The sequence below is a fragment of the Channa argus genome, chromosome 9, assembly GCF_033026475.1.
Source record: "Channa argus isolate prfri chromosome 9, Channa argus male v1.0, whole genome shotgun sequence".
In the NCBI taxonomy this organism is placed as follows: domain Eukaryota; kingdom Metazoa; phylum Chordata; class Actinopteri; order Anabantiformes; family Channidae; genus Channa; species Channa argus.
Window position 1 is genome coordinate 24,472,445 of NC_090205.1, and position 12,143 is coordinate 24,484,587.

Here is a 12,143-nt window from a genome sequence, read left to right on the forward strand (position 1 = left end):
CATAGATTATATTTACAGACATATTCTGCAGACATATACATTTACATATTCACATCCTACCTTTTGGCAGTTGCAAACAACATGATGTAAAGCTATGAGTAGACATAATAGGGTTTTTATATTGATAGTTGGCGGGTTTTTCTCATTCCATCATTCCATTATAAAGCTGAGGACCATACACTTGCAGTTAGTTGCAGTAGTACTGTACATCTAAGGCAAATGCTTATTTTTAGACATTGTAAATGTATAGGAGTCCTTTACGTTCTTACTAGAAAATGAAGAATTGCATGGGAAATATCATGAAAGGCTTACTTGTAAAATTGCATGTTTTGTTACATTTGAGCAGAAATAAAAACATAATATTTCTTAAGATTTTTTTCATCATAATTTACACTGCATTGACTCTCTTGACAGCATCTGTTTCTCACTAGGTTACTTGATTAATTTAGAGTTAGGACTACTGCTAAGGTGAAAACGTTTAATATGGCATTCGGTCTTAGTCTGATGCCCCAAACCAGAGTAAAGTATAACATTCAAATTCCTTGTCAGGTTTATGCAGACATTGGACTAGTGACCATCAGTGGTCCTCAGACAAACTTCATGTGTTATCTGAAATGCTGATGTTGACAAAGAGCGATGAGGGAGGGATAGCAGTTCCATCTTTAGAGAGCAGATGTATGTGACGATATCCTGGGAAAAGAGAGAGAGAGGATTTACGATTGAACAAGCTTTCAGACATTGTGGCACAGCCTAAATCCAGACTTTTCCTACATTGGATGACATTTCATGTACATATTTAATACCCATGCTGGTTTCCGTTTGGTACTCTGCTCACCTGCTTGAATGCATTTAAAGGGGAGAGTGAACTGTCCAATGAAGTCATTCCTGGTTGCCTTATCATAGTCCTCCACCACAAAGCGAACCAGGGCCAGCTCAGGTGTGTGGATGATAAAATTTAGAGTTTCATTCCACACTGGGTTGAAACCTGCAGGTAGAGGCCAGCAGAGGAGCGAACATGGTCAACTGGGGTGAATTTTCTTATTTGAAATGTATTCTTCAGTTAAACCTTTCCACTTTTACCGGTTCGTTAAATATATGTGTGATCTATAAAAAAAATAAGTAAACACTCACCATTGTTGTTAATATGACTGGTCTCATCCTTAGCCTGGTCCTGTGGCACTCCATAGATCTCCACTCTGACCAGGGGGTCTACAATAGAGCCCTCTTTCTGATTCACCTTTGGCAGCTGTTGCCCACTTATCACCTGATAACCACACAGACATAATTACAGTGCATAGTGGACACAGAAACCACTGTGCTGTTTTTTTTTTTACAAAAATGTCACCATTCTTCTCTGGTATTACACATGCTGACAGTAAGAGCTACAAACCACCTGGACTTTTAATGTAGTTTTGAACCTGTATTGATAAACGGAGTGGTCTAAAGTCGTGCCGATCCTCGGGTCTCTCTGGACTGAACTGAGTGTTGCTTGCCCTCAAGAAGTCAGCCTTGAGGACGTAGCCGCAGCAGCCATTTTGCCTGAACAGCCCATCATTCAGATCCATTTCCAGACCCGCTGTCTGGAAGTTCAGAGCCACTTGGGGAAAAGGGGGGAAATAATGGAATTGGCTGTGATATTTTATATTGTAATTGCTTTTAATAAACTATTTCCAAGAAGTAGCGACCTCTGTCTAGCTATCAAAGTTTATGGAAGATGTCCGGCTGAATTCATTTTACCCAGAGCAGACAGCAACAGTTTGAAGTCTTCCAACAGGAAGCATCTGTCCTGTCAAACCCCTACTCTGTTGGTGATGTATTTTACCGTGACCTCTGGGGGGTGGGGGCTGGCAGTGATGGCATGGACAAAAAATGTGTCTTCAATACGCTGTGACAAAAGAGACAGTGTGTGTGTCTTCCTGTTATTGTGAGAGAACATCATGATTCCATGATTTGTTTTTTTCCATCTGTTCACTGGGCTCTAGAATGTGTTGTGGTCTATTGCACACGGCATGTAGCAGGAATGTTGTAGTGAACAGGGATCAGCATGTTGAACATGTGTCCGAACACACGGTGCATCACACAAGTTAATTAACTTTACATGCACCTGATGGTATTAATGTTGAGGCTAATCAATGTATCGCCACTATCATCGTCCCCTATCAGTCACTACTATTCAAAGAAAGACAAGAGAAATTTGGCAAATTGTCAAACTTCTCTCTGGGTTTAGTTGTCCAGTGGGGATTATATGTCAATTCAGACACTGAACCAATTCCAAATACAGAAATGTCTATTTGTAGTTTATTTCTTAGCTGTCCAACATTTTAAACAGTTTTCATTTAGCTGAAAGTGTTAAAAGGTTGCTATATCTGGCTAACTTTAAACTGTCAAATTAGGACACAGGGCATAAACTTTATAAAAAAGCATAACTTTATACTCTTTCTCCCAATAAAAGCACTGAATTGTGTTGTCACACGTTTCCATGTCAAACATGAATCTAGCTGCAGTGTAAGAACTGTTCAGACTGAAAACATGAGACACCCGTGATAAAGGCAAATTTTTTGACCAGACAGCAGAGGACATTCCTCTCCTCACCTATCTGGCAGCCCACATTCCACATGTCCTGTGGGTTGTAGTTGGAAGAGTCTGTCCTGAGCCCACTGGGGTAGATCCTGCTCAGCTGCCTTGTGTTGTACAGCACAAACTCTGACCCTGAAATGAGGTTTGTAGAAAATGGTTGTACTTATATAGCATGAATGCAGAGAAATCAAGGTGTTTCTCCATCTATACCTCAGATACAGTCAGACAATTTAAGCATGCAATATTATACAGAACAGTCATAAAATGGGTATTTTATTTCAGGAATACGATTTCCACTTAGGATTTAGTAGTTCTCCACATTTTCCATAAACCATGTTCTTAGTACCTGCTTCCTTAGCTAGTTTCTTGGCCTTGGATTCAGAAAATGAGGATATTTCATAGCATTTGCCGTGTAAACGTGCACGCTCAAAGTCATGGAAATGCACACTCTTGCAGTAAACCACCAAGTCTGATAGCTTCCTTGAGAGTTTGGATGTAGATTTCTGCAAAAGGGGAAAATAAAATATGAAATGAGTCAGCAAGGAAGAGTGTGATACGAGAAGGGAGGGTTCTCCGAGCTCACCTTAAAACATTTGGGATGTTACAATTATTTTGGAAGCATATTCCAGTCTAATAAGCAAATGAAAAAGTGTGTATACATCATAGGGAAGTAGGAGACATCTAGTTTTGAGCAGTCAAACCAAAACGAACAATATTTGTATATTTAAAGATTTTTTAATTTTTTAGAGAGGAGAGAAAAAGTTGATGTGCTTTCTAGAATTTCTGACAAGTTAAATGGGTTTTTTGTGGAACAACCGTATGAGACACAATGTATTATTTATACCACAGATATTTTGGATGTCTTAATGTGGGACTCAAGGGGACCTAAATTATTAAATTGAATAGCCAGTAATTAGTGATGAAAGTAGGACATGAAAAAGTAACACTGGCCTTTAATTTACAGGGTTGCCAGTTTCCAAAAGAACATTAATGGTATAATATTTCTCAATGAAAGGTTTAAATCAGCTATAAAATATATAGAATTCCCTCTCTCAGCCTCATCAAGTCTAAAACAACGTTTAAAGCCCCAAATGCTTCCAGTTGATGACCCTGTGGCCAACACTGGGTAGTTCTCTTATACACTTATAAAATGAAATGCAGAATTTTCAGAGAGAGAGAGAGCGAGAGAGAGAGAGAGAGAGAGAGAGAGAGAGAGGTTTTCCCCACTTTGCTGCTCTGCCAAGCCTGTGTTCTTCATGTTTCCTGTTTAATTTCACTATTTCCCTTCTTTTACTCAAGTCTTGCTTCCCAATCTCTGCTGTGCCAAACCATTTACCCGTCTCTCTCTTGAGTATCAAGCTTCATTCACTGCCCCCCTCACTTCAACATCAACTCAGATATGATTCCCTGTTTCTGTGTGCTATCTGTCTTTTTTTCCTCTTTGTTCTGATCACGTGAAAAGAAATAGAACCAGGGTAAAAAAAAAAGTTTCACTAAGTACCTCTACCTTGTCATTCGTGTCCAGACATTCAGCAGGTGGGCCTTCTGCAGACGGGCTCTCAGCATCACCGTTGGCCTCTTCGTCGTCGCTGACTTCATCCGTCAAGGTCTCATCAAGACAGTCTTCTAGACCACCGATCTTCTTGGCTTTGAGCAAAACCTTCCCCTTCAGCTCCTGGGAGGAACAGCGGTGAACAGGTATACAATCAGAAGTGCAAGAGAACATTTGGGAATTTAATATACTAGATGCCTAAATAAAGTAATATGTTTCCACACATCAGTACACACGGTGGACCGGCAGGACACGATCAGCACCCAGACTGCTTTCGAAGGTGGTGCATCGTCTTGCACTTGGCTGTCTCCTAACTAAATGCAGCAACACACTGCTATTTCATTGGCCAAATCCTCCGTGGGATTCCTCAGAGCATCCGTCTGTCATTACTTCGCGTTAGCATCGATTGTGCTAAGTACTCTAATGGGAAAGTTTACGACTGCTTTTAGAGTGAGAGGAAGATGGATAAAAAGCCACAGCCACATTAATCTTTAAAATTAAAAAATCTTTAAAAATATTAAGTTAGAGCAGAGTGTTTACCGAAGATTCATATCTGATTTGAATCAGATAAATTCAAGCAGGCCTAAAATAAGCGAATAAATAAAACCCAAACAGAGTCTAACCTCCGGAGAAGGAAGCTGTTGGGGGATGTGTCCGTCCAGCACTGTGGTCAGGAGTGTGTCACCTAAGATTTGACTAAGGTGCTGGGCCATGACTGTCTGCTGCTCTACACCACAGTGATTCTCAAGAGACAGGATGATGGGGAAATCTGATGTCTGTCAAAAAGGAAGAAAAAGACACAAGGATTTCAATGTTTTCTGTTTCACATAGGTTAACATTCAGTTCTAATCATAATATTAAACAGTTGTATTTAGTTTTCATTAAGCATAACTTTACACAATCCTCCAAACCGAAAAAATGGAGAATTGGAGACACAATGGTTGTTTTCCATGTAGCTACAGCAGCTACAGTTACAGCGGCAGGAAAAGTTACCAGCTGCTTAAGACTTTTCTGGGCACAGCAACATTTTTGCCTGTGTGGTTCATAACTTCATACTTAAAGCGCCGGTTCATCCCAAAACATCCCTCCATCCATTATCTTAACCTCTCATCCTGTTCAGGGGACAAGATGCAGGGTGCAGCGTGGATGGGGTCACCAGTCTATTACAGGGTTTTCAAAACCTGAACAGGTTATTTAAGAGGAAAGAAAACACATTTCTGCTTAAGTTGCCCACCTTGAAAGCATATTCTCTGAGTGTTGAAATGACGTCTTTAAAGAGAATCTTGGATGTCAGCGTGTGACCGTGGTACACAACGGGCTCCCCATCACTGCCGTCCCAGCAGTCCACCTCTACACAGCGGCACCCTCTCTTCAGAGCCCTGTGCACATAAAGATGTAGCTAATGTCTTTTGTTTTTATTAATTACGTAGTATAGTTACGTAGTTACTTTGCCTGCTCTAAACCCAGGCTTCAGATATCGTTAAACTTCAGAGAATTGTGGGAGCAGTGCTGAAACCCTTGATGTGCCTCTTATCAGTGGGAAAGTGGTTTACAGGTGTTTCCCAGCTTTTGTTTTAACTTTAACATGTCTCCTTGTGTTTAGTTTATCTCTGTGAAGTAAAATAAACTGACTTCTGATACGCTTTATTTGCATTGTCTGAACTCTGCAGTAGCCATTTTACTGTCCTTCTGTCCCACTGTGTACAATTCTTTTGCAAAGTCTCTGTGTTGTGTGCGTGTTTCCTGTGCACCACACACAGGTTGAAGGCCTCACTGGATGTAGGCCTCCAGGCTGCTGTGTCCTCGGAGCTGGTCTTCGAGGAGGTAGGTGTTATGTGAAGAAGAGATAAAGTAGTGGCTAAGAGGTTGGCTCATGTCCTGGTGTAGATCACGGTGCTCAGGTTTAAATATGGAGCCCTCCTGCGAGCACAGGTACATCTGGAAGCCGTCGAACGACATGGCACCCTGCTCCTTTGCTGCACAGAGGGTGTGATACAGATGGAACGGGCACAGAGTCACAACCTGGGTTTGCTTGGTCATTCAAATACTTCCAAAACTTTTGAAATCTACCATAATTTTAAAGATTCCTTTACTTTAGCAGCACAGCAGCCTGGATTGAAACACATCTGTGCACTCATAACTTTATTGCAGGTGTTCAGTTAAAAAAAAAAAGCCATTTTTGAAAACTTTTAAAGACATTCAGCATCATCAACATTGAGCAAAACACCTTGACAGCTACTGAAAAGGCAGATGTGAAATCACATAGTAAACCGCTGCAGATATTTAGTGTAAAAATATAAATATTGAGAATAAAGTCAGTTTTGTTCTCTATTGTTAATTATATAATGATTTAAGGGCTGTGCCTTTGGATGAACTCCCAAACACTTTTATACGCTAACAAAAATACAAAAACAAAAAACTTGTTATTGGCATCAGCCTCAGTTGAACTTCATGTTTACTGCTAACCAGTAATTGTTTGGTGAACCCCAAACTCAGGACTGGCTCTGCCTTGCTAGTGTAAAATCCACTAATTAATGATATTATAAAGTAAAAAATGTCTCCCAAAGTCCTAAAGGAGGAAGCATGGTTACAAGTAAGAGATCAAGCCGGAAGATGTTTCCAGTGTTTAATAATTAGTAAATGCATTACGCTTTAAGTCTTTATACAGTAACATGCATATTTCATTCATTATCATTAGAATGTAAAAACTAGATGTAGAGTGCGTCTTGGGCATCTTTACCGGATTCAGCTGGTTCGTAGCAGTCGATCAGCTCCTGGGCGTGCTGGGCACTCCGCTCTCCCTCCTGTTGCTCTGTCCTGAGGAAGTTCTCCAGCTCCTCCAACATCAACTTCTCTCCATCTCCAGAGTAGTCCTGGAACACCTTCCATACTTCATCCCTCTGAGTCAGTAACTTATAAAAGTGGACAAACTGCTCGATTTCCAAAGAGCCACTCTCTGACTTATCAGCCATCTGAGAGGAAAAAAGAAGACCTTTGTGTTTGTCTTGGTTCGACTCTGGAAACTAAAAGGAGCAATAAAATGTGAAATCTTACCGTGAAGAGGTGAAGAGCATGTTCTTCATTCATGTCTACGTTCATCATCTTCAACAGTTTGCGGACTTCTTTAAAATTCATCTTCCCATCTTTGTTTTTGTCTGCTTTCTTAAACCAGTCCCAGACCCATCTGAACAGATGCTGAGGAAAACTCACAATAAAATACAAATAAAAAAACCCAGTTTAAATGTATCTAAATGTATGTTCCATCCAGATGTCAAAAATGTTTATATTCTCGCTATGATCTAGAGAGTTCTACTGGACCATCTGATGGGTTCCACAAACCTTAATCTGAAAGAATGGTTCAAACTTTCTGTCAAATTACCTGGAACTTTATATAAATAAGAATGACCACCGATGTTTATTCTGAAACTCCTAACACAGTGATCCACCTCAGTAGGATACTGGTCTAGCCTTTCCTTCTCGTCCATTGTTTCAACCTTGTAAATGAGCTTGCGCACTCCTTGAATCCAGGCCTGGGCCTCCTCCGGGGAGTCGGCCACAAGGTCCAGGTTGCCTTGGCGACCGTGGAAAACCAAGGTGAAGCAGAGGTCAGCGGGGAACTCCTCAGCAATGCTGAGCAGGAGCTCGGACTGGTGGCCCTCACGTACAGCCTCCACCTCTGCCACTGAGACTGAGACATGTCCAGAGTGGGATTACAGACATGGTTACTACTTTACACTTTTTAGCATTCACTTTTAAACAGCGCTAACAAATACATTGCAAAAAAAACAATGTTTTGAATTGAGAATCCCACTGAAGTAATCTGTACCTTTCACAGCTTATATTTTGTGATTGACTTTTCGTTTTAAAGAGCTCACTCTGCAGGAGCCAGAATTCATCGTCTAAACTGCTTAGCAAACACATTTCAGATGTTGAAACGGGCTGTGTCCAACAGATTCACAGCTCGACTGATCCTTGTTATTCCCCCAGACATAGAGAAGTTATCTGTACACTGCCACAAATTGTCTTTGTGTCAAGTATTTTAAAGCGATTTGATGAAACCCAACTGTAGAGGCAGGCTTATTTATTTAAAACATATGTACCACGTGACTACAAGGATTTTATCAAAGGATTTCTCGCCACAGCCCGGGACACAAGCTTTAATAAAGTACGTATGGCCTGTTGAACACTGCTCTTAAGTGGCACATCCACAAAAATTCAACTCTCGTGTCTATGTGGAAAAATGTACTTGGAGGTTCCCTCCACTGACTGGGGTCTGGTGCGAACAAAGGATATATGTTTTTTAAATATATCGATTGCATGACAGTGAAGGGACAGACACCTGTTAGGGGAGCACTGCCACTTTACACTTCCCAAAAAGTTAGGAGGAAGTGTAAATATAAATAAATACTGTTGTGATGAATGCATGATGTGTTTTATATGCAAGACCTTCCCCAAAAGAGACGTTGTCTGGATGGGAGCATTTGTTGCTCTAAAACTTCAATCTACTTTCCAGGTGTCTAAGCTGCCCAAACCATAGCCACTAATGCCCACCCATACCATAAGAGATACAGGCTTTTGAACTGTCCGCTGATAACAAGCTGGATGGTCCCCCTCCACTTTAGTCGACAGGACATTACTTCCATTTTTTCCAAAATGAAGTATAATATATAATGATAAAGTATAATTCATATGACCACAGAACAGTTTTCCATTTTGCGTCAAACTTTTGGCGCAGAGAACAAGGCGGCATAGCTGGATCGTGTTCACATATGACTTCTTCTTTGCATGATAACACTTTAACTTACATTTGTGGACTACATGGTGTAACACGTTCACAGACAGTGATTTCTGGAAGTGTTTCTGAGCCCATGCAGTGATGTCCAGTAGAGAATCCTGCCTGTTTTCAGAGCAGTGCTGCCTGAGGGTCCAATAATCACATGCATCCAGTTTTGACCTTCGGCCTTGTCCCTTTCGTGCAAAGATTCCTTCTGATTCTGTGAATCATTTGATGATATTATATACTGTAGATAGTGGGATCTTCAAAGTCTTTTCGCAATTTTAAATTCAGGAACATTTTTCTGAAATTGTTTTGTTTGCTTTTAGATGCAGTTTGTCACAGATTGGTGAACCTCTGCCATCTTTACATTTGAGAGGTTCTGCCTCTCTGAAATGCTGATTCAACAAAATTAGTTGTCAAATGCTGCAGTTACTTTTGAAGCCTTTTGTTGCCCCTCTTCCAACTTTTTTGAGATGTGTTGCTGCCATCAAATCCAAAATGAGTTAACAACTTTAATTTTAATTAAGTTAGTTTGCAGCTCACAGTTTCAAAGCACCAAACCCCAGTATACTGTATAATGACTTTGTTTATACAGGTACGTGTTTCTGTACTCACAGGTGGAGTGGCCTTTTCCTGCCCACCTGGACTTGTACCAGATTGTCATGCCATCCTCCAGGAGGCGGAAATGCCGCTGCTTTTTCCAAGAGCGGGATTTGACTTTCCTCAGAGTTGACCCCTCCATCATCACTCTGATATGTGGATCCTCTAGGACAACTGCAGCGTAAAAATCATGATCATATCATTCGTCCAATACTACACCATTAGAAGAAGGTGAGAAATGACAGGTCACAGTTTACAATGAGTGATCTTTTCTTCTACTGGTTTAGAGAGAATATACAAATTTAACACTCAACAAAATTTATTTGACTTTAAATATCTAAAGTAACAAACATTGCACTGCATCTTCAGACTGACTGATGAACATTTACTTACTAGAGCCTTCAGGGTCCATTGTTGTCCTCCAATCGTGTCAATGGAAATTTTCTACTAAGGAGAAGCAGATGTCAGTGAACAAATTACCAGTACTGTATATCACTGGAAGAATTCAGAAAGTGCTGAGGAAACATATTAAAACTTGCTCATAAGCAATTTCCCTGATAATCCAGGCATATAAAATATATGTCACTCCATCCCTTTCAATAATCCGCCGTTATCTTATGTGATGATGATGGGAATTATTATATAATTTATTATAAATAAATGAGTGTAGTGTAATCGAGAGGGTACTAACAAAAATAAACAGTATGAACAGAATTGGCAAATGTAATATGAAAAGTCCTCAAAACTGAAAGCTTTACTTTAACCATGTAAACATATGCACCACTCAGCCACAACATCAATGCCACCTCCTGTTTTTAAAATCCAAGTATGATATGGTTTTTATAAAACCGTTATGAACTAATAAATGCTTCTGTAGCATTATGTGTTAAATACCTGTCAGTACATAAAGTGGTTCAAATCAGCTCCACCATCACTAACACTGTTATGTTTTTCCATAAAAATAATTGTTTTCTTAGTGCAGTATCTTAGTTTTGTATTTTAAGTCAAATCAATATAATCCACTTAGTACTTTTACTTGATTAAAAGATCTATAGTGGTTCTTGTAGATGATAATTTTTTTATTAAAGCCAATACTTGCACTTTTGCTTGAGTATACTACTGCAGACAGTGTATCACATTTTGCTGTGTATGAGGCTGTGTAGCTGCAGAGCCTCAGAGTGGCCATGTCCTCCATCACATTATTAAGACCACTGATCGGTGTAAATTCGGAGCAGACATCCATGTTTCCCACACAAATCTTGATACACAATCCCTCCAACTCCACCATGAAGCTGATATTTGCAAAGTTTTCTTGGCAGTTACAGAAACACATTTTACAAAAACGTGTAACTACACATTTCCTCTGCGATTCACTTAACAGTAATCACTGTAGCACACAAGCATGCTACAGGAAGCTAAGATGATAAACATTAGAAATAAATACATAAAAATAATAAATAAAAATAGATACTGCAGCTTATTAATTACAGTTAATAAACTCCCAAATGTGGATCAAATACCTCTGGAGAGAGATGGTTTTCTAAAGTCTGGTCTAAAGTCTGTTTCTTCCTTTTGTTTGTCGCTTGAAACAATCCGAACCGGAATTAGAATTTCTGTGTTCCTCAGCCCCCTCTGCAGCCCCTTTGGAGGAGATCTTAGCCTAATATAATTTAATATCCCATTCTCACTAAGGAAAACAAACTGCCCATGAAAATGAAGATTATTTTCCAAAGCTATTTGGTCCAAAAACTGACATGTGCATTAATGTTTGGTGCTTGCGGCACCATATTTAAAATTTTCCATTCAATATTTGTCGATTCGACTGCTGAAAATTGAAAAACACACCATCCTTCATACTTCATGTCCAGACTTTTAAGCTGCAATTGGGTCACATTATTTTTGTTTTATTTTGGGCTTTGTGAGTAAGGGCTTCGGACTGACACTCTCTGCAGGCCAGATGAGTCATACAATGCCACATCTTCAGGCACTTCACTGACCACACACAGATACATAAAGACATGACTCATGAGGGTCTCTAAACAGGATAGAAATGGATAATAACTCATGAGGACCAAAAGCTTTATACTTGCATTGCATGGCATGTGCCAATAACATTTATACATAATTCCAAACCAGACCAGGGAGGAAAATGTGCAGGGCAAATTAAAACCATTAAAACCTGCATTCCTTCAGCAAAGTCTATATGCAACTGCAGCCGATAAAGAGGGAAAGTCAGAAAAATCACAGTTCTGATTTAGTAAAAGTAAAAGATTAATACTCACCAAAATGTCTCAGCAGTGATATTGTGACTCAGACTAAAACACTAAAAGATACACTTCTCCCAGTGTGGGCCTCAGTCCCTGGCCAGCGTGTATGTCACACTGAGGACTTGGGTGAGTCCACAGAGTGTTAGTTCAGATTAGGGCCTTAAAAACACTGGGAGTGTCCAAAGGGAAAACTGGCTCAGCCTTCTTTCCTTCCCTCGCTTCCATCCTACTGCTGGATGTGGGAAATGTGATTCCCTAGTCAGTGCTGCTGCAAGCTGTATGCGCAGCTCCCACCCCTCCTCCTCCTCCTCCTCCTCCGTCTCTACACCCTTCCTTCCTTTAATGCCACTCCCTCACTCCACCATCCAGA

At 40.2% G+C, this 12,143-nt stretch overlaps 1 protein-coding gene across 4 annotated transcripts; it reads right to left on the reverse strand.

Annotated features, from left to right (window-relative positions):
- Positions 1 to 2: 2 nt before the first annotated feature.
- plcd4b (phospholipase C, delta 4b) lies at positions 3 to 12,071 on the reverse strand. Of its 4 annotated transcripts, none has more exons than XM_067517012.1 (16): positions 11,789 to 12,068; positions 9,900 to 9,950; positions 9,522 to 9,680; positions 7,589 to 7,817; positions 7,184 to 7,313; positions 6,870 to 7,101; positions 5,904 to 6,105; positions 5,364 to 5,508; positions 4,753 to 4,905; positions 4,079 to 4,252; positions 2,924 to 3,080; positions 2,593 to 2,709; positions 1,419 to 1,597; positions 1,132 to 1,264; positions 836 to 985; positions 3 to 690 (listed from the first exon to the last, which is right to left on the reverse strand). In XM_067517012.1, exons 2-16 carry the CDS (start codon positions 9,916 to 9,918, stop codon positions 599 to 601), a joined length of 2,271 nt encoding a protein of 756 aa, XP_067373113.1. In that variant the 5' UTR covers positions 9,919 to 9,950; positions 11,789 to 12,068; the 3' UTR covers positions 3 to 598. The 4 variants fall into 4 exon arrangements, with proteins under 4 accessions (XP_067373113.1, XP_067373114.1, XP_067373115.1 ...); XM_067517013.1 differs by having other exon boundaries at positions 9,900 to 9,953; XM_067517014.1 differs by having other exon boundaries at positions 4 to 690; positions 4,085 to 4,252; positions 11,789 to 12,067.
- Positions 12,072 to 12,143: the final 72 nt, after the last annotated feature.

Coding starts and splice junctions, on each gene's coding strand:
- plcd4b (XM_067517012.1), bottom strand. Junction 986..1,131: donor CAGTCATATTAACAACAATG/GTGAGTGTTTAC, acceptor CTCTACCTGCAG/GTTTCAACCCAGTGTGGAAT. Junction 691..835: donor CTTTAAATGCATTCAAGCAG/GTGAGCAGAGTA, acceptor CTCTTTTCCCAG/GATATCGTCACATACATCTG.